Raw genomic sequence first — 27,435 nt, 5'->3', positions numbered from 1 at the left:
ACTGTTCTTTTCTGAAACTAGTGGTATTTTTCTACTGATACTTGTTTGAAAGGGAGAGAAAGAAACACCAACAATGCACAGGCGTGCCGCCACCCATGACAAAGAATTATCTAGTCCAAAATGTCAGTCATACCAGTTTGAGAAACTCTGAAGAATCAGAATTTCTTGGAGGGAGCCCAGGAGTCTGCATTCTAATAAGCTTGCCAGGTAAATCTTAAACACATAAGACTCTTATTATTATGCTTACCTGATACAAACTGTCCTCCAAAATTTACAAAAAATCATTAAAATTTATTTTTAAAAAATGATTTATTCTTTTGATTCACTCCCAACCTCATTCATTTAAGAATCCCAAGATGTTAAAATCAGACCCTCTCTTTTATGTTCCTTCTTTTGGACAGTATTTTCTGGTACAAAAATAAGAATTTGCTGAAAATAATTTTAGCCCAGTGTGACCAGTCTAGGGATCGTCTCCCTTTGGTGTTGCCAAGCGAAGACTATAAAACTGTCTCTCCAAATGCCCCTTTTCCACGTTCCAAGTATCCCCTTTGCTTCCACCTCTCACAGTAAGGCTTAGTGAGCCACAGAATTGTCGCTCCTCGTTGCAGGAAGAGAGGGCCCAGTGAGCATCAGTATTGTTTTTAACATTTTATGGCTCCCAATGTCTCACAAAAGAGTGGGCCTCCAGCTACCATACAGAGATAGGTTATATGTTGGGCACAACTGGAGAGTTGGAGTAAAAAACAACAACACAGATATTGAAAAGAAAAATTGCCTCCCATGCACAGTGTAGTGCATGTGCTTCTTGAGGAAAGAACAAAGATTGTGTCTTGCTCACCATTGCAATCCAGCACCTGGCACAATGCCTGCACATAGTATTCAGCAGAAAGTTGGTAACTGAATGAGTGAATGAATGAATGAACTCAGTTGGGTCATGCTGAGATCATGATGGCACCTGCTGGTGGGAGAGAAAGAGAGTCAGAATACAGCAGGATTCGAACAGGGGCCACTGAGCTGGTTGGGAGATAGTCCTCCAAAGAGGATGGCCAGCAACCCAATGTACACATCCAAGGAGCATGGCGAGCTTGGGCATGATTTAAGAGGGACAAATCTGCCAGCTGAGAAACTACAACCATAGTTGTTACCCAGACAGGGCAGTAGTCAAAGACCTCCTCAGAACAGCACCAGCTCCACTAGGAGAAGACTCTTGCCAAGGGTGCAGACCAGGAGAAGGGATCTAGAAATAGCCCATTCAACTGGATCAAGATTCAGAGGAGGCTGCCGGTCCATGGAGGGTCTACAGCACAAGGCTGGGATTGAGGCAGAAACCATAGCAACTGATAGAGAATCTAGGTAACTATATTTGGTAAGCCCAAAGAACACAAAGATGTAAGACTTGGGGAACAGACAAGTCTGGAAGGAATTGCAATTTAATGTGATAAGTTCTTTTTTTTTTTTTTTAAAGATTTTGTTTATTTATTTGACAGAGAGACACAGCGAGAGAGGGAACACAAGCAGGGGGAGTGGGAGAGGGAGAAGCAGGCTTCCTGCGGAGCAGGGAGCCCGATGCGGGGCTCGATCCCAGGACCCTGGGATCATGACCTGAGCCAAAGGCAGACGCTTAACTGACTGAGCCACCCAGGCGCCCAATGTGATAAGTTCTTAACTAGAGAATTGAGCAATGCCTTGTGAGAGCATGAAGTAGAGTGTCTGGGGAATCTGAGAACAGAAGAGACGATACGTGAACTCAGAAAGAAAGAGTAGGCAATTGCTAAAGGTATGGCCTGGGTAAAGGCATGTTTTGGACCACTGTGGCTGTGATTGGTTGGGATGGAGTATCAGGAGAACAGGTCCGAGACAAAACAACAGGGACCAGTTGGAAAGGCCTTCCCTATCTGCCACAGTTTGGAGTTTCTTTAATATTTAATGTAAACGTCATACATGATGCAGTTTTCATGTTAACTTCCAATCTTTCCTCATTCAAGAAATAAATGCCTCTTATCTTCAGGAAAAAAAAAAAAAGAATCTAAGTAACTGTAAAAAAGTCGTGACTTGGGGAGCATTGGCATGGCGTGAGCTCACACTGAAATATCAGAAACTTAGGCTGTGGCAGCTCACCCATTCTGTCAGGGCTGGCTCCAAAGGGGATGTGCTGGCCCTCACAGATGGAGGCTGTGGTGGCTTTACCCAGGAGAGGCTACAAAGAGGGGGTAAGGACCACGTCCCAGAACTGCCTTCAGAGCTCTGTCCTCGGCACCTTCCCGGGTTCACTTTGCAAATCAGTTCAATCCTGTTACTAATTTCTTTGAAGTAACTTGGAAAGATGCAAATCCAGCCTGGTTTTGAAGTCATAGGACTATGTAGGTAAGCAGACAGTTGGCATGGCTGTCCTTGCCAAAAGTGCTTGAATTTCACCAGCTTGGTAGGGAATGAGTCCAGTAGCCTGTGCTGAGTGGCAATCTCGCTTTCCAACATAGTAAAATATTATTGCATGCTCTTCAGAAAAAAGTAGAAATCAGAGAAGACTATTTTCTTCTATTTCTTTTCCAAGGTGAGCAAAACAGTCCATAAATCAAAATAGGTAGCTATCTTTGGGATACTTCATACCAACACCCCGTAAGTATGTGCGTCCCTTCAGTAAGGAAAGATGTGTAGGAAGGAAGTTGTTGGTGGAAAAATGGGGCCAAATATCAAGATCAATGTGTATTAAAATAGTACTATAGGCAAAATATTAAGGACCCAAAGAAGAACCTGCATGCCCTCCAGAACCCACAACATAGGCAGCAAGACATAATATATACTCCAAGAGGTATATATTTTACACTCTGGGGTACAAAAGGCAAATATCATGCAGGCGCCCAGAAATTCCTCCATCCGTTCCAAAAACTCATGAACCTCCACACAGGCCTTCGGATAAGTCACTTGACATAAGCACTACACACTTTGAGGAGTGTCTACTTACTAGACCTAGTGGACTATGTCCCAGTTACCCAAAAAGGTGTTCTCCACCTTCTTGCAAGAGAGAGCTGGACAAATCATTCTAGAAATTCAGGGAGAACAAGTAGGCAGCTCATGATTTACTCAGCCCAAAACCTCTATCCCATGAGTGTCCTTTTCCCAACAAGACCCTCCCCGAACTGTTTCTCAATTCTAAGACATGGCCCCTGGAGAAGACAAGTCCTTTCTAAACACCTAGTCAAGGAGGGTGGGGCCAGGACCCACACTCTGACTTTACCCTATAGCTTTCTTCATCCTAACATTATTCAACTTCCTGTCCAATTCACTCCCACACCCACCTCTCTCTTTGTTCATTTAGCCCCCGTCTGTTCACAGAGCCTGGAAGAGTAAGAGGAGACTAGATAGAGGGGAAATAGGAGGCTGACCTTGAAGAGGATTTAAATGACAGACAGGAGGTGGAGCTTGGACAATGGGAAGTCATTCAAAAGAAGTGCAAAGCATTATTTTAGGAAGATCAATCCATCATTTGCATATTCCAAGTATATTAACAAAATAACATTAAGTTGCATGCCATTGATTTATAAATTTGTCCATTTGGAAAGGAAATAGGCTCCATTACTTTTATGCTATCTGAAGGGAACTTTGTACCAAAAGTGGCCAACCCACAGCCCCAGGGCTACAAGTGACTCATTAGCATTTAGTACTCAGCCCTGAAAAAGGATGGCCTTTACTTTATTATTGCTGTAATTATAGGTAATATATCCTTTGAAAGATGTGGTTTAACAAAACACAGGGGAAAGACTAGTTGGAGAAGAAAAGTGGGAATAAACATGGGCTCTGGGATCAGATCGATGTGGGGGCTGAAATCCTGGTCCTTCAATAGTTGGCCTGGTACACAGTAGATATCCAGAGTTAGTCCTTACCCTGTGCTGTAAGCTCTGTAAGAATCAGCACAGTGATGTGGTTTCCAAAGAGGCTCTGGCTTCTGAATTAACGAAAGTATCGTATCTATGACTAAAGAAGCAACAGAACCTCTGAACTTGGTGGAGGTAAAATCTCATTTAAGTATTGTATGAAATACCAAGACGCTTCAAGGGAGAGCCTAGAGAAACTGAATATTTGAAAAGTATTGCCAAATATGGTAGGTTACATAGAATATTCTACGGAATTGGGACTCTTTGGCTTGAGACAAAGGAAGACTTGATGGCTGTTTTTAGTATTTGGAGGGCTGTCCTGAGACAAGAGTGTCTGCTTTTATTGTATAGATCCAAGGAGTAGAATAGGCTGATAGCCAGTTTGTGGCTCAGTTTTTAAAATGGTCTACGTAATTGGCTGCTTCAAGGGGCAGTGAGTTCCCTGTTCGGGTTGTATTCAAGCACAGCAACTTGACAAGTTGGCAGAACTATGTAAATGCCATTCAAGCCTCAGACAGGCAGTTGGACTTAGCTTTCAGACTCCTTCCAGCGCTGAGAGTCTGTAATTCTAAAACTAAAAGTAAGCTGGTGAAGGAGTAAGGTAAACATTAGCAGTCCTATATAGTATAACAACTGAGTTTAGCTTTTATATTCTGAAAATAAACATGAGATCCTTTTGCAGGTGACACCGGAGATGGTTTGTCTTAGTGCAATTCAAACTGGCCAACCTCCACCTAATACAAAAGAGATTATACTTCAGACCAAAGTGTGCTCCTTCTGAGCTCCTTCTGAGAACTGCTTGTTTCAAATAACCTCAAAACACACCTTCTCGTTTACAAACAATTGATATACTAGTCATAAATCATTCTCATCTCTTTATTAGTTAGTTGCAGGAAATCCATACATAATTCAAGGTCTTTTTCACAATATCTAGTACTTTTTATTATTATTATTTTAATAAGATGACCTGTGGTTTCTCATACTGTCATTAGAAAAGGCAAAAGACCACAGGAATATCAGAATGCAGAATTCAGATATCAAATGTTGTTTGTGAACTGAAATAAAAATAGTTTGCCAACATCTCTATTTTGATAACCCTTGTATGCATATCTTTTCAAATATGTTTTGGAGGATTGGAGCTGATTTGTTTTTCTTGGATATTTGAGCAATTGACTTTCAGTATTTTTATTTCAAAGTATTTTAAAGAATGTTTGCCCTAAGTTTGAAATTTCCTTGTTTTGAGAATAAATAAGAAAAAAAAAATTTTCTGAATCTATGCTCTCAAGAAACTCTGTGATAAACACATATAAGATCGCAATATTTATTTTTAGAAATAAAAGCTAAATCCAAACAATCCATAACCAAGATAAATACAAAGGACCAAACTCAGCAGTTAAAAAACACAGAGACAAATTGTGTTTAAAAAATATCACACTGTATGCTGTTTACAATAAAAAATACATTCAATAAAATATAAGGTTGGAAATCAAAGCATGAGAAAAGTTATATCAGAAAAATAACAACAAAAAGCTAGTATAGCTATATTAATATTAGATAAACAAAAAAAGTTATTGGTATAAAAAGGACCATTACATAATGTTAAAAGGAACACTTTACTTGGTATAATTCTAGCCTGAACTTAATGACATATCCTCAGCATGTATGAAACAAATATTGACAGAATTACAAAGAGAAATTGATAGATCTACCACCACAAGAGATTAAAATACAATTCTTTCAGTAATTAATAGATTAAGCAGTCCAAGGAAAGTTAATAAAATACAAATGATTTGAATAATGCAATTAAGCATGATCTAGTGGACACACAATGAGGCTAGAGCAAAATGTTCTAAGAAGGGTCCAGAATTTTTTGGTTGCATTAAATAGGGGTTACACAATTATAAGACTAATGGGAAAAATACCATTATTTTATAAATTCTAAGACACACTTTTTGCACATTTTAACATCTCTGAAATTGAGACTTTTCAGATAATCAATAATATATCATCATTTAATTGGCCATATTTTTCCCTAATGGCTCATCAAATAATCAGTTCTCTACAAGGATGCATCTTAAATTCAATGAAATATTTCCCATCAGTCTGTACTGTGTCAAAAATAAAAGAAACATATGCTGAACAAAACTGATCAGTCACCTCCTTTCCACCATCCACCCCATCCACTGTGGAAAAAGAGAACTCTAGCCTCTCTCCTTTGGAGAGTGGTGGATAGAAAGAGGTCAGGAGCTGATCACCAACCACATTATAGCCAACTTTATCATATAGCCAGTGGTGCTACTGCAGGGCTTATCATAGTTGGGAAAATCTCACATTTTTGGAAATACCAAACAGACATCTAAACCTACTAAACAGACATCAAAGCAAAGTCATAATGGAAATTAGGAATACTCATGGAAATTAGGAAATACTTAAAATTAGTCAATTATGAAGGAAATACTTAAAATTAGTCAATTATGAAGATGCCACATAGCAAAACTTGTGAATGCAGCTAAAGGGGTTCTCAGAGGGAAATCTGTAGCCTTCAATGTTTGTATTAGAAAAGAAGGAATTTGTAAGTCAATTAGCCAAGATTGAACTCAAAATATTAGAGGACAACAGAGTAAATCCCTCTAAAAAAAGAGAAGGACAAAAGTATGAAAGTAAGAACAGAATAGAAAACAAGACACATAGAGAAGTAACAAAGAAAACTATTAGCTGGGGGCAGGGGAGATGAAAAATAGACGTGTATCCGAAGAACTGTGTTATCACCAGATGGGGCACAGACCACACTTACTGCTGTCACAGGTTGGGATATGCTGGAGGGAGATCGTTAACCAAGAGAACCAAGAAAACACATGTCGATTGAGCTTATCCCTCACCTACACCTTAGTCTTTCTTCCTATGGAAGCCTTTGTACAAAAATGAATGTAAAATACTGTATATTACACGTTACTCTCCACCATCTTATCATGAGCTAAAATCATGAGCCATGACCTAATCATGAGCCAGATCACTATGAAACCCTCGATTTCTGAGGCTGTTGGCCCTTCCAAACACTGTGGTTTATCTGAAGTTTATGGTTCTGCTTTTTCTGGCCACTCACTTCTTGGTATTATACATGTGTCTTCTGTTCTAGATGCCCCCTTTCTAATTTGACAGTTTAAGATATCAGATACCAGACAACCAAGCTTCTACAATTTGTATATAGAAGAAGAATCTCTAGTCTCTGAATAAGAACTCGAGAGTAAGTGTATGTCCTAAGTACACAATCTTTTTTTTTTTTTAAAGATTTTATTTATTTATTTGAGAGAGAGAGAATGAGAGACAGAGAGCATGAGAGGGAGGAGGGTCAGAGGCAGAAGCAGACTCCCTGGCGAGCAGGGAGCCCGATGCGGGACTCGATCCCGGGACTCCAGGATCATGACCTGAGCCGAAGGCAGTCGCTTAACCAACTGAGCCACCCAGGCGCCCAGTACACAATCTTTAGTGAGTGACCAGTGTGTCCATTCATTACTACTCCTGGGTTGTTGGAGCTATTCGGAATGTTTGAGTCTTTTGGGTTGAGCGTTCTGGATTAGTGAATCTAGTGTGAGAGGCACAATTGTAGGAAGAAGTGAACAATTTAAAGAGGGTCCAGGGGCGCCTGGGTGGCTCAGTCGTTAAGCATCTGCCTTCGGCTCAGGTCATGATCCCAGGGTCCTGGGATCGAGCCCCGCATCAGGCTTGTTGCTCAGTGGGAAGCCTGCTTCTCCCTCTCCCACTCCCCCTGCTTGTGTTCCCTCTCTCACTGTGTCTCTCTCTGTCAAATAAATAAATAAAATCTTTAAATAAATAAATAAAATCTTTAAATAAATAAATAAATAAATAGGGTCCAAAAAGTGTGTATGAGTGGAGAGGGAGAGGGGGAAAGATGGGGGCGGCAGAGAGAAAGAAGAAGGAGGAGGAGGAAGAAGGGGAGAAGGAGGGCAGAAGTAGAAAAGGAGGCGCAAGGGAAGTATTGATTAACAGTTTGGGAAATAGGGCCAAAAAGAAGAGAGAGCCTCAAATGATCTCCTTTCTGCCAACACTGAAATAATTGCCAGCTCCTTAAATGGTTCAAAATTGGCAAAACCCATGGACTAGACTATTACAGAACTACAGGAGACAGCAGCCAAACCCAGGCCATATTATCCCCGGGGGGCAATTTATGGACACATTGCACCAAATCGCAAGCTGTCCCAGGACTGCTTCTGATCAGGACATGATTTGTGGGACTTCTGATCAGGACATTATTTGGGACTGACATGATTTATATTGTTTGCACTCCCCAAAAGCCAGCAAGCCCTTCCTTCTGCTTCCTGCAGAATGACAAAGTCCCACAAGAGTATATAAACACCTTTGCTTTTGCAAAGCAACCATCTTCTCCCCTATTCATTAGGAAATTCAGAGGTCAGTGATTTAATTTATATCTCCCTAAAACAAGAGTCCGTCAGCGCCACAGGCAATTATAACTAGCATTCCTTTGCCATTACTCTGGTTGCTAGAACAGATGTTAGCTTGGTCAGTGCCCAAAGCAGTGGGCTTAATGTTTTGTTTCTTTAAAAAAAAAAAAATTAAAAAGCATTTGAATAAGTGACAACTAAAATATTCCTGGGTTTCTTTTACACACAACCCAGTGTCAGGAGAACTGCTTCATTTGCAGGCCAAGGAAATATGAAAGGTGCAGCTAAGGCAATTTCTTTTACCTTCATTGCCCCAATTCATGGAATTGGAAAAGGTATCTAAAAGTTCAAGGTTTTGAGAATGTGTATAAAGGTACAAACTCAACTTAAATGAATATCTAACAAATGCTGCTGCTGATAGAATCCAATCGTCAACCTCAGTTGACCTTTACCTGCTGGACTTAAAATTTGTGAATGCATTGATTCCTAATAGATAAAAATGTTTGACAATGATCAAAAATTTGCATTCCATACCTCCTCACTCTAAAGAAAGTGATGTCCGTGCCTACTTCTCGCCTTTGATCACATTTCACTTTCCTTCTGGAATGCCCTTTCTTTTTCTCCACCTACCCAAATTTCACCGTGGCTTCAAGGCCTGCCAAGTGCTGCCTGGACCTGCCCCAGGATGCCTCACTGACCTTGGCAAGCCTCCTGAACTCTCTCTGCTCTGAGTTCAAGCACTGTGGTTTGCAGCATCATTTCAAGTTTAACTCCACATACCCTGTGCTGCTCCTTGAGCGAGCCCCGTGAATCAGTCCTGACTTTCTAACTGAACAGTGATGACATCTTACAAGAGTAGAGTCTGACTGTGTTCATCTTTCTGTGTCTCCTGCTGCTGACTGTATGTTAGAAACTCAACAGAAAATGATTAGTTGGTTTCCAGAGACTCTATAATTCAGTTTAGAGACATAGTTTTGAGGAATCAGTCACCACTGGTAAGCATCTATTTATGTGAGACACCACCCAAATCATAGGCCTGGCTTCTACCTTTCCAAGTTTATAATCAAAGGCAACAGCTACAGGGTACAGTAGGTATGCTTACTTGCTGATAATAGGTAATAATGATGCTGACTAATATGGGAGGGATGACCAAGAAAACCAATTAAGCACATACCTTAAATAAAAAGCTACATTAAAGGCAAGGAGACCAGTCCCTGTAATGAAACAAAAAATGGAAATAAGAAATTAGCCTTTCTCTTCCATTGTCATCATATTTGAACATTACTAAGGAACTTTCTGTCTAATCCTATTTCAACAGCCCACTCACAGGAACTAAGGCATTTTGAGTACTAACGAGCTGCATCTTGTCTGAATTATTCTCTAAAAACTGGTTTTGATTAACAAGCTCTACGCATTTTACGGAGAGAAAGAAAGTGCTGAATGAATCCAAGATTTACTTATTATCACCCTTACCATTGTGAGTGAGATGAAGTGTTTCTACTGGCTCAGGGTGACAAGAAGACCAAGATGATGCTGAAAAATCTTGATGGAGTGTCCTTCCATGACAAAGGACCTCCGAGCTCGAATCTGAAGGAGTGTGGCTTCAGTCTCCCCTCAATCCCATTACCAATGATGGCTTATCTAAGTCCTTCTGGTTTTATTCACATAAGGCATAAAGTCATAAGATTTATAGCAAACTAGAATTTGCACATCCAAATGATTGCTAGTCCTTCAAAATATTTACCTTGGAAAGCCATATACTTTCTCCAACAACACTGTCACAATGCCAACTATCCTCTGCACTCCTTTGAAATTACCATCACTTCGAAGTTACGGTATTTGAATATCCTCAATAGGGGAATAGGGAAACATCATCCTTTGAAATGAAAACAATCCCTAAAAGTTGTGGGAACCGGGTCTGGTGAATGGTAGCTAATCAAGCCGGGAACCTCCTTGGTGAAAAGCAAAACGTGACTATAAATTGGTTTCAAAAACAGTTCTAAGGGAGGTGTTTCAGGATTGTTTTGAGCAATGGTTATATCATTGGAGAGTCTCCAGCGTCCAAAGCCACTAAGTTTGGAGGCAATGAGATTCACTTGGATGTGGGGGTTTTGCTATGTTCACTACAAGAACAGCCTCATTACTTTATAGCCATACTTTTTAAAAGGAGTTCCACTAGGGCTTAGGTAATTCTCACCTAATATTTTTTCTATACTGCCTACTTTGTGGGTTAAGGAATCCAGTGTCTTCGGTGTCTATTAATTTTATTGCCATTTCTAGCCCAGATTACCTCTCAGGTAGCAGGAATGAATCATAACGTTTGATTATGTTTTACCAACATTAGTATTTGCTCACCTTTAATGAGGGCAATTAAATTTGCCATTGGAAAACCCACATGGGTTTCCCTTTTTTTTTTTTTAAAGATTTTATTTATTTATTTGAGAGAGAGAGAATGAGAGAGAGAGAACACATGAGAGGGGATAGGGTCAGAGGACGAAGCAGACTCCCTGCCGAGCAGGGAGCCCGATGCGGGACTCAATCCAGGGACTCCAGGATCATGACCTGAGCCGAAGGCAGTCGCTTAACCAACTGAGCCACCCAGGCGCCCCATGGGTTTCCCTTTTCTTGAAACTGGTATGGACATCGGAGGGCCTGTTGTCTCCCAAATACCTAACCTGGGGCCACCCACTGACACCATAGCTGCAGCCACAGTTAGCAGGAGACCGTTTACAGGAATCAAATTCATTCGCATAGACCAAGCCCAGGCACGTCAACAGGAACATGACGTGGGCATAGAAGCAAGGGGGCATAGAAAGAGAAATCACATCTATTGAAGGATGGCCATATGCCAGGATCTTTACACCTCTTATCTCATTAAGGATCAAATCAATCCTGGGAAGTAGGAATTATCTCAACTTCATATATGTAGAGAAAAGGAAGTTTAAGAGAAGTTGAACAACTTATCTAAAGTCTACATATTAATATTTTAAAGTCTACATATTAATAAGTAGATGAATTAGGATTTAAATATCTTTTCTTGATTCCAAAGTCCAAGCTTTTTGCAGTGAGGTTAGTGAGCTGTTTCCAGCGATGGGGCCCTAGAGGGGGGGTGAGCAGCCTAGGGAAACATCGGTTTCAGTGCCACCTACTAGCGGTTGAAGGCATTAGCCTGCTAAATCCTAATTTCCCCCCACCTAATAAATACTTGAGTGATAAGTCCTTTTATGTTTGAAACACTGTACTATGTCTCCATGTTACAAAGATGGGTAAATTCAGACTTGTGTCCTCTAGGGGCTTACAGTTCAGTGAGAGAGACAAGCCCATAATGATATCATTTCTATAATACACAGTAAATGCTAAGGTAGACGTGTAAGATGAGAGCACAAACTCAGAGTTCATTGGTAATGTTTTCTTGTCTGTGTTCCCCACTCAACTTCAAGGTCTGTGATCACGAAGACTATGTCCATCTTTTCTGCCCATGCTTGTAGAGGGCCTAGCACAGAGTAGGTGTTCAATAAGTAGGCAAGGTAGGAATGAATCGGGTGTTGCCTGAGCTAAGACGTGAAAGATGAGAAACAGCTACCCAAGCAGTGAAAGGACGAAAGGGTGTTTCAGGGAGAAGAACACAACAGAAGAGTAGAGCGAGGGTGCACACGTTTACTTTTGTCAAAGCACAAAGTGTGAGGAGGGAGGTGGAGAGGAGAGGAGGTTGGAGAAATAAGAGAGGCCTCTTTGTGAAGGGTCTCGAGCCAAGGACCCATCATGGATTCTGGGAATTTGATGGATGCCCTAAAATTGTCATCAGAATTTGTGAGCTTGTGTGTAAACTTGAATGTGTACTTGTGTACATTTCTGGGCAAAGGGGTGTGTCACTTTCATCAAATTCTCAAATGTTATGAAATCGTGCAGACAATGAGGAGCTGTTAGAGCTATCAGAACAACATTTTAGATGGATGAATCTAGATGCTGCTGTAGAGGATGGAATTTGGGGTAGCAAGATAGTGGTGGAGAAACCAGGGAAGAGAGAGCTGCCACTGTCCAGGAAAGAAAGAATAAGTTTCTAACCCTAATCCACGGTGTTGAGGAGGAGTAGACAGGGACAGATCCGAGAAGAGGTTAGGTTGGTAAGTAGTGCCATTGAATGAGGAGAACTAGCAGACTTGAAGGGGAGAATAAGGAGCTCAGTTTGAACCGTTGACTTTGAGGCATCAGTAAGACCTGCCGGACAGTTGAACGACCCTGACTGCAACCAACACTGCAGACTGAGGAGAGATCTAGGCTAGAGATAAAGAGGTCAGTCCTCAGTATGGAGATGAGGGTTTAAACTCTGAAAGGAAATGAGACAGCCCGTGGAGAGTGGCACAAAGAAACCAGCACAGACTGAGAGTGCATCCACAGGTTGCATGACATTGTAGATAGACTGAATTGTACACCTTGAGAAATGGTTAAAATGGCACATTTCATTTGTATATTTTTACCATGATTTTTTGAAGTGAATTTAAGAAGTAGACATGCTTCAAGCAAAATAAAAACTATATACCTTTCCAAAAAACAAAAAAATGGATCCGTGGTCCATGCAAATATTTAAGGGACTGAATATAGGGAGCAGCCCCTGAGGAAGGTGGATAAGGGATCATCAGAGAGGAGGAAGGAGGCTCAGGAGAGTCCAGTACTAGTCACAGACACAGGGAGAATAGAACTCCAATAAAATGCAGGGTGGGTTGGGTGGAGAAGTTAGATAATCGCTAAAGTTGCTTCGAGAAATAATAGTCAGGATATATAAGCTATGAAAAAGAGAGAGAGAGAGAGAGAGAATCTTGGTCTCTGAGGCTTGCCCATCCAGAACTTCTCAGCAGCCATAAAATGACTAAAATTTCATCTTACAAAATAAAACTTGCCCATGTTCCACCAGTTTTGTCTGAGCAGGAAACAGAGCTCAGAGCAGCTGCTCAGGATAGTTCTGAATTCCACTTCAGAGCCCTGGAATGTGACACCTCCCAAGCGCCAGCCCATGTCCTGGGAGGGAGGAAAGCAACCTGGAGCTGAGGGGGCCGCAACACGGGGTGCAAGGCCCCCCCCTTGTCTCCATGGGACCTCTCATCTGAAGAAGACAAGTCTCTTGATCTCTGCACATTTCCCTCTCTCCAGGACGGCCTCTTCGGGATTTAGAACCAGCAGGCTGCCATGAGATGGCAAGGTCATAGACCAGAGCTGCCCCTGGAGAAAGGGTCACTTTCCCTTGAGGGCTTCAAACACAGCCTCACTCAGTAGCAGAGACGAAGGGCCAGGGGTCAGGGTGGAGGGAGGAGATGAAGAGGGGCCACTGGGTAGCCTCACGCCATCGCCACCCGCCTCGCTGCGTCCTGGCGTGCCCTATGGCATCATCGGTCACCAACTGAATCCAGGGACATCTCATTGCCAGCTTTTAAGAAGCTCGAATGGATCACCAGCTATTTTTTTGTCATATTTTTGGCAGAGTCTGGCTAATGGCCCTTCAATGTGGCAGAATAAACCTGCTAATTCATTCTTTCATGTTAAATGTTGAAAAGCTAGCCTAGTCTAACCACGTGAAAGGATCTGATCTCTTCAGTAGTTCGCGTTAATACGCGGATCTACAAAACCTGGCAGAGATCCTAGAACAACAGCTAAGCCACCGCCGTCAGTGAGGGCTCTCAGAACCCCTCAGTTAATAATCTATGTGTGCTGTTGTCAGACCTCATCGTTACCATTGCCATGGCCCGTCCTGGGTGATGTGGAAAGAAGATATATTGGCGGGGCCACTGTGGTGGAGGTAACAAAGCATAGAATGCTTTCTTTATATGTCTCACACAAATGAGACGCCCCCAAAATGATAGGTGAACCTCACTATTGCCTTTAGTATTGTAGGCTAAAGACTGAGGGTAGCAGCAAATAGGCTGGAAACTGAAGTCCAGAAGTAAATAGGTTTACCAGTCTCGCCATGGGCATGGGGCCTGCACAGGGAAGACTTAGAGCCAGGAGCAGAGTTAGCCGGCAGCTGAGCTTTGAGCTGCAAGGTTGCTGACTTGAATGGGTCCCTCCTACTCCTCCTAAGGCCCTGGGAGGGGCCCTCATAATTTTGCATTTATACTCTTATGTTCTTTCTCTTAAAGAGGCTCCCCCAAATTGTGTAAGCATCGGGCCTCCCAGCAACACCAGCTTCAACCCTGTGGGAACAGCATGCTCTGGGAGGGACAGGGAGAACAGACAGCATCGTGCTTGGTTCACTCAGGCCTTCTTCATTGAATGAGTAAAGGGGAAGAGAAGGTCTGCACACACAGGGTGCCCTCGACATGGAAGGACGCCCAGGAGTGGGGAAGAATGCTCCCTCCTTAACCGAGACGCCTCACCGGCTACATGATGAGCCCTGCAGGGCATGGGGCAGAATCCCAGTCCAAACCCAACCGCGAGATGTGGGATAGCACAGAGTTTCTCTAAGCTGAGTGTCCCCCAATCTCCCACTGATTGCTTTCAATGTTAGCCTCCTCTCTTTACCGTGGCAACCCCCAAAACAAAACAGAAAGGAGGAGCAGTGCTGGGTGCTCTGTGGTCCCGAAGCCTGCCCCTGTCTCTCTCTCATCAGCATGCAAAACGGGCCCAGACAGGATCCCTTCCCCTCGTGCCCTGCATCAGAAATCCAAAATTACCTACAACCTACCAAGTAAGAGATGCCCTCACTCGGTGAGCTAGGAACAGAAGGAATAAAAGAAAGCTAGGAGGCGGGCGTTTGGCCCTTCAAGCCAGGCAGCCTCCAGGGCTGGTCACCCTGACAACCATAACCTGACCAGAGGGAGGGAGCAGGGCTGAGCACCGCCTGCCCTTGGGTTTAGGAAAGCATAAAACTATTCACCGAAGGAAACAGATGACTTCCCCCCTCCACCCCCCGCAACTGGAAGAGACACCACCTCATTCTGCTCGCTCTCCCACCTGCCTTGCAGCCCTAGTCACGCATCCCGAGCCCCCCACCTCCTGCCAAATATTTTTCTAATTGAAGAACCATGTTGATTTTTTTAAACTTTCTTTTCGCTTTTCAAATAAAACAAGAATTTAACTCGCATTGATATTTAGGCTGTTGGAAAAATAACAATGGTAGGAATCAGTCTTTGGCTATTTATCTGCTGGCTTTTTTCCCTCTGAAATCTTTTGAAGGTTTCTGGAAAATTACAACGCAGGGGCTACCCAGCAAAGACAGTCATCAGAGTCAGAGTTTGCTAAGCAAGTCAGCTTCTGCTCTCACTTTGGTCATAGAATCAGGTCCCTACCCCAGATTTTCCCTCCCCAGTGAGGACTCTCAGAGGGCTTGGAGTATGCATCTGCATCAGCCTGGAGGCTGGTACCTGCTGGAATTATGAGTTCTCGGAAGCCACCTTGCCCCCTGCCATCCCCTAGCCATCCTCCACACACCTGTGCAGGCACAATTCTGTAACTGGAGTCACTGACTTAAATGGCCCCACTCAGCCCTGTGGTGTGAGCATGTAGGCCTAAGGGTCTCTTCAGTCCTGACCCCCCCTTTGCCCTGGAGAAGGGGGAGAGCAGAGACTGAGCCCACACACCTGTCCTAAGTCAGGCTGAGAGGAATAGTCAGCCCATGACCCTCCTAGAATTATCCAGCAATAAGCTTTGGGGAATAGGCCAATAGATAGTGAGCTGGGACACCGGAGGGCAAGTCAGTGGCCAGAGCCCAAGGAGTCAAGGCAATTGGTACGAGAGTAAAGGAACGGAGCCAGGCTCGGGGGCACTAGGTTACAGCGTGTGGGCTCTGAAACACTCCACACGCCTCTCGGCCAACGGCAGAGCCTGATCCTTAGCACCCAAGGGGTTCTTTATTTTGGGACTTGGGAAAGATGCAAAAGAACTGGTTTAGAATAAGTGACTAATTTCATGACTAAAGCAAATGCCATTTACTAAACAGTGCAGATGTGTATGTATTTGGATACTACATACTGATACACATCCAACAGGTTACATGGGGTGATCCTTGCATGAGTTATCAATCCCACTTCACAAGGTTATTGGTTGAAACTCCAAGCCAAGACTCTAAGGGGAAGGCGGGCTCTGCTGTTGGTCCTCGTCCCCTTCTGACTTCACTCTGAAATACAGTCTCACCCATGTGACACGCTGATCCACACCGGGCCACGTGGGTGAAGCTTCCATGGGAGCAGATGCAGCCATTCCAAATATGGTCTCCATCTCTCACGCAGCCTCTTACGGTTTAGCCTTTAAAGTGTGGATATTTCTTAAGTGAATTTTTAAAAAGATTTTTTTTTTTTTTAAATTTTAGAGATAGACAGCATGAGGGGGAGGGACAGAGAGAGAGAGAGAGAGAATCTCAAGCACACTCCACACTGAGCAGGGAGCCCGACCTGGGGTTCGATCCCAGGACCCTGAGATCATGACCTGAGCCAAAACCAAGAGTCAGACGCTTAACCGACTATGCCACCTAGGCACCCCTCTTCAGTGAATTTTTATCGATCTGATAAGTATCAATCTGATATTGTGATAGTTGAGTGGGAGGAGAGTGAGGTTCTAAGATCAGACTATGAAGGTTCAATTCCAGTTTTGCAACATTAAAATTGTGGGCATCTAAATATGTATGTAAGTGGTATATGGAAGGTCTTGGGTAAGTTACATACCTTCGCTGAGTTTCCATTTTCCTTCCCCGCAAAATGTGAAGAATGATTCCTAGAAGACTGCTTTAACAAGGCGCACTTAATTAAATGAGATAATATATATATAACACTTTGCAGAGCGCCAAGAATGTAGACAGCACGCAATAACGGTCAGCTATTGTTAGTAATATTAGTAATGAACACATCCATGAAAATGCAAAAGTTTCGGAAGGGTGACCCTCTAAAAGGTCATCCTGGAAGAACTAGAAAAGCATTTCTGCAGTCCTCCACCTGGGCCTTTGACCCCCTGTCTTTCCCTCCTGGAGTCCATACTCTAGAATGTCGATAGCATTTGCTTCCTGAGAAACAAATCTGAAAACAGTGCCCGCCCCCGCCCCCAGGTCCCTCAGCTCAGAATAGAAGCCATGCTCCTCCGCTGGGCTTGCATGGCCTCTGACAGTGAGGCCCCCAGCCCTTTCACTCCCACCCCATGCCCTGCAGAGCAGGAGTGCCAACCTCTCCTCCACCCTCCGGGGCCAGAGCCCCAGTGCCATCTCCTCTCTGGAGTGGTACCTCCCCGGCCCTCGGTTCCTAGCACTTGTCGAGAGCAACAGCCTGCTGGTTAAACTGTGGGGTATGCAACCGAACAGCCCACATTAAATTCTGGTTTCTTGGGTGCCTGGGTGGCTCAGTTGGTTAAGCGACTGCCTTTGGCTCGGGTCATGATCCTGGGGTCCCGGGATCGAGTCCCGCGTCGGGCTCCCTGCTCGGCAGGGAGTTTGCTTCTCCCTCTTCTCCCTCTGACCCTCCCCCCTCTCATGTGCTCTCTCTCTCTCATTCTCTCTCTCTCAAATAAATAAATAAAATCTTAAAAAAAAAAAATTCTGGTTTCTTCCTGTGACCTAGGGCGAGTGTCTTCACCTGTCCTTGCCTCAGGAATTTTATCTCTGAGAGAAATAATATTATTAAATTCATCTGGTTGTTAATGAAAATTAAATGAGCTAGCCTAGGGAAAGCCTGTTAATACATAGAAAGAACAGTCTTTGGCACATAGTAAGTGTTTAATATATATTAGTTCTACGAATAACGATTATCACCCTCATCGTCGTCATCATCCTTATTCCACCAGAATGTAAATTCTTTAACAGTGGAGACCGTCTATATTGTTCAATATCTGACACATAAGGTGCTGGGTATACCGCTGTTGAATAACACGCAGCCCCCTGCATGCGGTTCATGGTTTATACAACTTCCTCGGCAGACTGTGAGCACCTGGGTTCTGTCTAATCGATCCCGCATCCCCGAGGTCAGCTCAATGGGCACAGAACAGATGGTCAATAAACGTTTGCTGAATGAGTATGTGAAGGACCCTCTGGGTTGCACGTACATGTTATCTCCCAGGAAAACATTGGCTTCAGGTCTAAGTTTATCAAAAATTCCTGCCGTGTGTTTGATGGTGACTCTTTCGCACTGGGTATATATGTTAATGATGGTGGTAAGTGCTAAAAAAGCAGGCAGTGCATTGGGGACTGTATCCCTGGCTGTCTCCAGAGCAGGACAAAGTCCCTCCAGGAGCTCCTGGCCCTGTGGGTTCCCACTCCCCTCATCGCACCTTACCCCTTCCTGAGCCCCATGGCTGTCCCCCTCCTCTTCCCCCTCCTCCTCCCTTTCCTCCTCCTCCTCCTCCCCTTCCTCTTCCTTCGCCTTTCTCCTCCTCCCCCTTTCCCCTCCTCTTCCTCCTCCTCCCCTTTCCCCTCCCCGTCCCCCTCCCCATCCCCCCCCACCCCATCCACTACAGCCCAGGAGAGCTGCAGCTTGTAAGGGGCGGACCCAGCCTGGCTGGAGGAAAGCCAGACATAGGTGTGTCTCACCCCAGGAAGTCTTCCCTGGGGCAGAAGCCTCCTCTCTCCCCTTGCAGGCCAGGCAGGTCCTTCTCCCTCCTTGCTTCGCAGGAAACCTTCTCCTTCTTCCAGAAAGAAGTAAAAACTTTTCTCCACAATAGCTGAGGCTTTCTGCTTCAGTTCCTCTATCTAAAGGGAAAAATAAAATCAGGAGCAGGGAGATTGAGTATAATGGGAATAAATGAAATCTGTAAGCTTCACTAAATTACAACTCAATACTAAAACACTGCTGTTTTATGAGCCTCTCAGTAACCAAACCTATTTATTGTTTTAAGTGCCCTCAGATTTATGATCTGCAACGCCCACCGTGTTTGCTGTGGTGAGGACACGGGGGGAGGGCGAGGCGCAGCTCCGTGTTCGACATGATAGCTTCCGTGCCAGGGGCCCGCCAAGTCTGCAGGCACCTTACGTGGCTCCTTCGTCCTGCCGGCAATGCAGTGGGGCAGCTGAGGTTGGGTGTCTCCATTTATGGGTGTGGAATGCAGAGACTGAGGGGTTAAGAGTTATCCTTGCCTAGCAGTAAGTTTGGGAAACACTCATGATTTCCCTGTGTCCTTGCCGAGAGCATCCCTCTCTGCATGGATGTTGTGGGTCCAGCGGCAGCCTCTCCGGCGCGGCCATGTCCATCCTCTGGCACCTGTGCTCCTTCCGCACCCACTGCCCAGCCCCGCACCCCCACCTGTGAGGCTGCACCTCCCTCAGGGGCACTCCGGCACTCCCGAGCCTTGGCTGGGCTGGACCAGGGTGTTCAGTTCCCTGGCTTTTTCATCAAAGACATTCCAAGGAGTAAGAGCTGCCTTTAAACGGCTTCCAGGAACCCCCGCTGAGCACTCAGAGTGGGAGTGAGTCAAGTCCCAAAGCTTCCATTAACCTGCTGCACTCCCCTGAACAGGCCGCCCAACCTTGCTCCTCCTCAGTGGGCTGGGGGGTGAGGGGCAGCTCTGAGAATCTGATGATGCGGTCAGCGGTCACCCCTGAAGACACAGGTCATGATGATCACGGGTGTAATTTGGAGAGGGTCACAAGCTTCCATCCCCTTGAACCCCTCTGTGTACCCCATAGGTCCACGGGCCCTGGGTAAGAGCATCTGGGCCAGGCGAACTCATACACCAAAGTGGGGAGCCCCAAGGACAGATTTTCAAAGAACAACTTCAGTAGTGTATCTTCTTACTACAAATTGTTTAAAAAAAAAAAAAAAAGGCAGATTTTTTTTAATTTTTTTTTTTTTTTGACAGAGAGAAAGACAGCAAGAGAGGGAACACAAGCAGGGGGAGTGGGAGAGGGAGAAGCAGACTTCCCGCGGAGCAGGGAGCCTGATGCGGGGCTTGATCCCAGGACCCTGGGATCATGACCTGAGCCGAAGGCAGACGCCCAACGACTGAGCCACCCAGGTGCCCCAAAAGACAGATTTTTTTTAAAGAAAATTACCGTAAACCCACTACCCGCAAAACCACTATTAATACTTCAATAAATACCCCTCAGTCTTTCTCTCTCACTCCTGACATTTATACATAAATCCACTCATTATATCAGGAATGTTTTCTCATGACTCACTTAAATATTATTTGAAAACAACATGTACACGGTAATCAATGGCACGGTAGTTCTATAATGTATTATTAGCCAGTCCTTAATTGAAAACATTTAGGTGCGACCATACCTGATCATTTTGGGGGGCTAAAAGTGGAATTTCCAGCTTTGCTCAGAAAGAGTACCATGACAATACCTGTGACAATCTGCTCCTCAACCTGCCCGCTCCCCCCACCCCCCAAAAGTTGTGCCCATTTCCACTCCCGGCAGCTGGGAGCGAGGGCAGGTGGAGGAGACTTAAACCAACTTGCGTGAACTGGCAGCTGTAGAATCCGGACCCGGAGCGGGATCTCTGTTTGCTAAAAGCTAACTGCCATCGCAGGCCGCGGCAACCATGTCTACTTTCAGAACCAGCCTTGGCACGTTTCGAAATGGGCACGATTTGTCTTGGGCGCCTGCCTCACCCCCTGGCCCCAACTTGACAGCCACTTGATCTGACAGCAGTGCTGACTCAGCCACCACTCCCCTTGCCTCCCAGGTTCTGTACCAGCAGCTCCCCGCTCCCTCCCTAGAATCCATCTGCTTTATCTCGTCCTGTCCGCGGGCTCTAGACTCTGCAGCATGAATCAGTGATGGGCATCTCTGTGAACGAGGCCAGGGGAGCAGGCTGAATCCTGAGTAGAAGGCAGGGCAGGAACAGCAGAGCCAGAGAGTAGGGGCATGTCACCAGGCAGCGGGTGACGGGCCAGAGGCAAGGCGCCATCACAGGCCACCTCAACATCCCGTTGCGCCTTCCCTGGCTCTCGCATGGTTGGTCCTTCAGCACGTTGTCCCAAGAGAAGAGCGAGGCCTTCTGAAAGGACAAATCCATTTCTCATGAGAATTGGCTACATGGAGTGTGTTGCCCAGAATGCTGGGCAGAGTTCCAACCATTTGTTTGGCAAGCTGTGCTCTTCTCTGGGCCCCAAATCTGCATATTGGGGATGGGAGGGCGGGGAGGGGGAGGCTCCAGGTGTCGCTGGTCACACACGTGGCCTGCCCCACTGCTGACCACCTTCCTTCTTGGCCCCACAGTCCGATGGCTCCATCCTGGCAATTGCCCTGCTGATCCTGTTCCTGCTGCTGGCCCTGGCTCTCCTCTGGTGGTTCTGGCCCCTCTGCTGCACCGTGGTAAGTGCCCAAGCGCGTCCTCCCCACCCCAGGCCTCCGGCAGAAGGTCACCCAAGGCTAACAGGACCATGAGGAGGAGAGGTTGGCAAAAGAAACAATTTAAAGATTAAGGACAAATTTTGCATTATTCATACAATTTATACAAAGTTGGCATAAACCGACATTGCTCAGTGGAACCACAAGTCATTAGGAACCAGTATGGTTTAGGGAGTGAGATGGCCGGTGGGCACAGCCTTTACGTAGGGCAGCCGAGGGGGCCGCTCTGGTTCCGGTGCTTGGAAGGACCCACAGAATACTGTAAATGATGAGTGGTATTTGACAAGCGTCACACACACACACACACACACACACACACACACACACACACACATTGTGAGTTGCACTAGCTGATATTCTTCCAAGGCCACGCTAGCCTCAGCAGCTAGTCTGCCCAACTGAGAGAGCGCCTTTGGCCTCTTTATATTTAACAAGCCTGAGTGACACCCGCCTTTATTTCATTATTTTTAGCTAACATTTATAGGATGCATCTACCGTGTGCCCAGCACTAGTCTAAGCACTTTGGCTACAAGAGCAATGCAAATCTGTCTCCTCCCCATCATCGCCAGCAGGAGCCACCACATGGCTCTAGCCAGTGTCTCCCCAGATAGCTTTGGGCCTGGAATAACCTGCCATCAACTGCGGCACCCAATGAAATGTGCCTGTTTATCAATTTTTGTTCCCTGGCCCCTAGGCTAGGAAAAGTGCAAACAAAGTAATATCCAAATGAAAAAAAAAGATCACTTTCACGTGCCTAATTCCTGCCTTTCTGCAAATCAGAGCAGGCACAGTAAAGCCCAGGTGAGTTTGAAGTGAGCCCTGTTCTGCCGCCCAGCATCTTCCATTCCCTGTATCTTAGTTCTTCCATGGAGAGTCCCGTGGGGGAGAGAGTGAGCCTCTCCAGGCAAGAACTTTTCTTCATTTTCTCTTGAGCATTCAGTACACAGTGCAAGGGAGGGAACTCACATCTGTGTATGCAACTGAGCTCAGCAAGGGCCGAAAACTCAGAGAGCACTGGACTCGAAAAGGTGGGGAGAGAGCTTTGAATGACATTTTATAAAGAGGTGGTAAAGGAAGGAGATGAGAAGCTTGACCAGAATGTGGATCCATGTGGCAGGGACTTCTGGAAAGAAAAGAGGCTCTTGCACCAGCAGAGGCCCTGGGTGTTGAGGGAAAGAGACAACTTTCAGTGGATCAGAACATGTGTGTGCAGGAGGGACCCAGGACAGGCACAAGCCTCGGGTCAGCTAGTGCAAGCCAGACTGGACCGATTCACCCAGACTCCACACACATTCTTCCGACAGCAGCCCCGAAAGTTAAAAGGTGTTTTCAGTCCTTAAGGCTGCACAGCCGTTTTATTTTGAGGGTAAAAAAAACCCATGAGTCAGCTAAGCTGCTTTCTATGGTGATTCAAAAACAAGCACATTTTCAAGACTGAAATTCTGAGAGGGGAAAAAAAAAAAAACCCCAACAAACCTCTGCAGCGGGCTCTTAAAGAAAGAGGTGGCCAGGGGTGGAGGTAATGGTGGCCTTGAACAGCAGGGCTCCTACTGTCGTAGGCGCCACCCCAGTGCCTTTCATTCTCAAAACGGGTACTTCTGGGTGGCGACAGCTAGGGACAATAGGACAGCTAGCAGCGCTCCATCACTTACCAGCTGTGTGATCTTGGGCAAGTTACCTAACCTCTCTGTACCTCAGTTTCTTCAGTTGTATAATGAGGAGCATAAGAGCACTGACCCATGGGTAGAGGGTGAGGCTTAAAAGAGTGCATGTATATACTGCTTAGAGCAGTAACCTTCACATAGTACATGCTGTGCAGTGTTATCAATATTAAAAAATATTTACTATAATAGGAATATATTCCTGTATTCCTATATTTCCATAGAATTCCATTTATACTGGCAGGAAATGTCTCTTCTTTCTAGTTTTATTGACATATGATTGACATATAATGTTGTATAAGTTTAAGGTATACAACATAATGATTTGATACATGTATCTATTGCAAAATGTTTACTGCAATAAGTTTGATTGACATCCATCCTCTCACATAGTTACAAATTTTTTTCCTTGTGACGAGAACTTTTAAGATTTACTCTCTTAGCAGTTCTTTTTTTTTTTTTTTAAGATTTTATTTATTTATTTGAGACAGAGAGAATGAGAGAGATAGAGCACATGAGAGGGGGGAGGGTCAGAGGGAGAAGCAGGCTCCCTGCCGAGCAGGGAGCCCGATGCGGGACTCGATCCAGGGACTCCAGGATCATGACCTGAGCCGAAGGCAGTCGCTTAACCAACTGAGCCACCCAGGCGCCCTCTCTTAGCAGTTCTTAGCAACTATCAAACATACCATACAGTATTCTTAGCCATGGTCACCCTACTGTCCATTAACAAGATACGCTACATGTAACATGATATGATTAACAAGTTGTGTTAATGGACAGTAGGGTGACCATGGCTAAGAATACTTCACCCAGTTCCCTCTCCTCCTACACCTCCAACCCCACTTCTGGCAACCACAAACAAGATCTGTTTCTAGGAGTTTTGTTTTGTTTTGTTTTGAATTCCACATGTAAGTGATATCACATAGTATTTGTCTTTCTCCATTTGACTTACTTCATTTAGCATAATGCCCTCAAGGTGTGTCCAGGTTGTTGCAAATGGCAGTTCCTTCCTTTTTATGGCTGAATAATATTCCATTGTGTACGTGTACTACAGTTTCTTTATCCAGTCATCTGTCGATGGACACTTGGGTTGTTTCCGTGTCTTGGCTGTTGTAAGTCAAGTTGCAGTGAACATGGAGGTGCAGATACTTCTTCAAGATCATGGTTTTATTTTCCTCTGGAGATCTACCCAGAAGCGGGACTGCTGGATCATATGGTAGTTCTATTTTTAATTTTTCACGGAACCCCCATGCTCCAATTTACATCCCCACCAACAGCGCACAAGGGTTCCCTTTACGCCACATCCTCGCCAGTGTTTGTTATCTTTTGTCTTTTGATGGTAGCCGGCCCTCTACCTGGTATGAGGTGGTATCTCGCTGCGGTGTTAATTTCCAGGGAAATGTCTCTGAGTTAACATCTTTCATTACTGGAAGCAGTGTCACCCAAGGCCGGATTGTTTTGCAACATTCAAAATATTTTTCAATGGATTTCCCTGCTTAAGTCCATGTTGCTTTGGAAGGTGGCCAAAATGTGTTAATGTGATCTGATTTTGTAAGTCCCAAAGGATTTCTTTACAAGGGAAGATCTTGGAGATTAATTTTCCTGTGTATCATGTCTATAAAAACTGCCTTCACTCCTATTTCTGGAAGCTGGCCAGAGCTCTGATGTTTAGTATGCCCCCGAAAACTATTTGTTGACCACTGACTCTCTTGAAGAATGATGGTGTCTGAGGAGACAGGATAAAGTCATGTGTTTTCTAAAGGGAGTACACAGGAAGGAGGGCAAACACCACCTCCCCACCCCCTGCCCCCATCCCAGGATCCTGGTTCTGAGGATGCAGGACGTTTCTCTCCCTTGAGGGACAACACCCCTACCCACGGTTCTGGGACTGGCAGAGGGCATCCTTGTGAATGATGGTCCTGAAACCTTCCTCTGTCACTCCCCCTACCCTGCCCCAAGTGCAGGGGATGCCCCATGACCTGGTACAAAAACTACATCGTGATGATGGGAAACAGCCAGGGAGCAGAAGGGTCTTGTGAAATGTGGAGTACGAAAGGCTTGTCTCTGTTACAAAGTTTTCTCCAGGAGTGATGTACAAAATATTTAACAATCGTATAAGGCTCCCCACCCAAACTAAGCCAAACATTAACCCTTTAGTGGCTGGCTATGGGGCCAGGGTGGGGGGCAGTCCACAAAATCCTGGGGCAGAAGGGCAGGGACTCGGGTTGCTATTTACTAATCATAAAGAGCAATGGGCGCCTGGGTGGCTCAGTCGTTAGGCGTCTGCCTTCGGCTCAGGTCATAATCCCGGGATCCTGGGATCGAGTCCCGTATCGGGGTCCCTACTCAGAGGAAGCCTGCTTCTTCCTCTCCCACTCCCCCTGCTTGTGTTCCCTCTCTCACTGTGTCTCTCTCTGCCAAATAAATAAATAAAATCTTCAAAAAAATAAAATAAAATAAATATTATTAAAGTGTAACGACCAGTATGACCAGACCAGACATGGTGGTTACTATCAGGCCTGCCCTCTGCCTCATCATCCTTGCTTCCTGCTGGCCCTGTCTGGAAGAAGACATGTGAAGGGTGACCAGCGCTCCCCATTGCATTTTGCCTTTCCTCCAGGACCCCATGCCCATCTGGGCTCTTATCTTTCAGCTAGATGGAACCTGGGATAACTTACTGCCCACATAGCAGAGTAGAATCTCTCAGTCATGACTGATGGAGACAGAGAAGTAATAGGCCAGATCCTGGATCAAAACCTTTTAGTGTGGGGCGCCTGGGTGGCTCAGTCGTTAAGCGTCTGCCTTCGGCTCAGGTCATGATCCCAGGGTCCTGGGATCGAGCCCCGCATCGGGCTCCCTGCTCAGCTGGGAGTCTGCTTCTCCCTCTCCCCCTGCTTGTGTTCCCTCTTTCACTGTGTCTCTCTCTCTCAAATAAATAAATAAAAATTAAAAAAAAAAAAAAAAAACAACCTTTTAGTGTTCCCCAGCCTGGCCCTCGGGATCCCCAGGTAAAACTTTGGCTTCTAAGATTCCTACGTGTATTCACTAGCACAAAAACACCCGCACTGAGGGAGAGCCAGGCACCGGACTGCACATGCCAGACTTATTTGCATTTTCAAAAAGAGAATTCAAGGGTCAATATTTTACCAGAAGGAAATCAAGCCCTGCGTCAGTCCCGCAAGGGGCATCACGGTACCCTTTAAGTCATGCACTGGCCACTCCATCTACTCGTCAGTTTGGTCCAATAGTATTGAAATCTCTCAATTGAACTCAAAAAAGTAGAAGATTAGGAAATGAAAATAAGAAGAGCATCCCATGAGGAAAAAAAGAGCTGAAATATATTAGAAGAGTAAATATTGTGAATGGCTTGAATGTGTAGAGAAAAAAGTCAACAGTGAATCAGTGATATGAGAGCACTGAACTATTCTAGAAAATGCAGGAAGTCCTGCATTTCATAAATTACATGGAGGTTACATGTAATGTCTTATATGCATCAAATTGCATAACAAAAGACATTTATATCAGTTTCTTAAATAAAATCGTAGAAATGTGCCTGTGTTATTGGGAGGTTAATGGTATATCAGGAACTCCAGGTAAAAAGATTTTGCCATATTTTGCCAGATGAAAAAATTCTGAAGACTGGTTGCATAACGATGTGAATAAACTTAACACTATTGAACCATACACTTAAAAATTGTTAAGATGATAAGTTTTAGGTTATGTGTTTTTTATCACTATTAGAAAGAAAACAAAAGAGATCCTGTTATAAAGTTACAGTTCTTCTGAAATCCAATTAAACCATGCTATTTAGGTGAGATCAAATCGTTATATTTCTGTTCAAATAAAGGCAAATATTTTTATTCAGTTTGTAGGGAGAGGATAGTGTGCATGCATCCAGAGTTTCTCCCTACATAAGCAAAATTCTGCTCTCTTTTGTTTTTAATGCTTTTGTAGGTATCTTATGAACAGTTTTTAAAGCAGTGTATAAAAGATCATGTTTAATTCACTTTATTGAATTTCAAAAACAGTTCAACAAATTAAGTCCCTTTGACATCTCCAGTGACAAATTGCAAGGGGCAAAAATTAATCAAGAACTTGATATGCCTTATTGAAATAAAAATAAAGTCTTCAAACAATGCTTTCCACACCTTTAAGCATAACATTTAATTGGTAGGGCCAGACAGCCAAGCTTAACATCAACAAAGGGAATTACAGAT

The 27,435-nt window shown here is 44.7% G+C and overlaps 1 protein-coding gene across 1 annotated transcript in view; it reads left to right on the top strand.

Moving 5' to 3' along the window:
* The window catches only part of ANTXR1 (ANTXR cell adhesion molecule 1), a 219,499-nt gene that overhangs the window by 111,217 nt on the left and 80,847 nt on the right, over nt 1-27,435 (top strand). The window contains exon 13 of the mRNA XM_021699264.1: nt 21,426-21,521. Coding sequence (XP_021554939.1) covers nt 21,426-21,521 — 96 coding nt within the window. The remainder of the gene's footprint in view (nt 1-21,425; nt 21,522-27,435) is intronic.

Source organism: Neomonachus schauinslandi, chromosome 10, assembly GCF_002201575.2.
Source record: "Neomonachus schauinslandi chromosome 10, ASM220157v2, whole genome shotgun sequence".
Classification (NCBI taxonomy): domain Eukaryota; kingdom Metazoa; phylum Chordata; class Mammalia; order Carnivora; family Phocidae; genus Neomonachus; species Neomonachus schauinslandi.
This window is presented reverse-complemented; position numbering and strand designations above follow the sequence as displayed.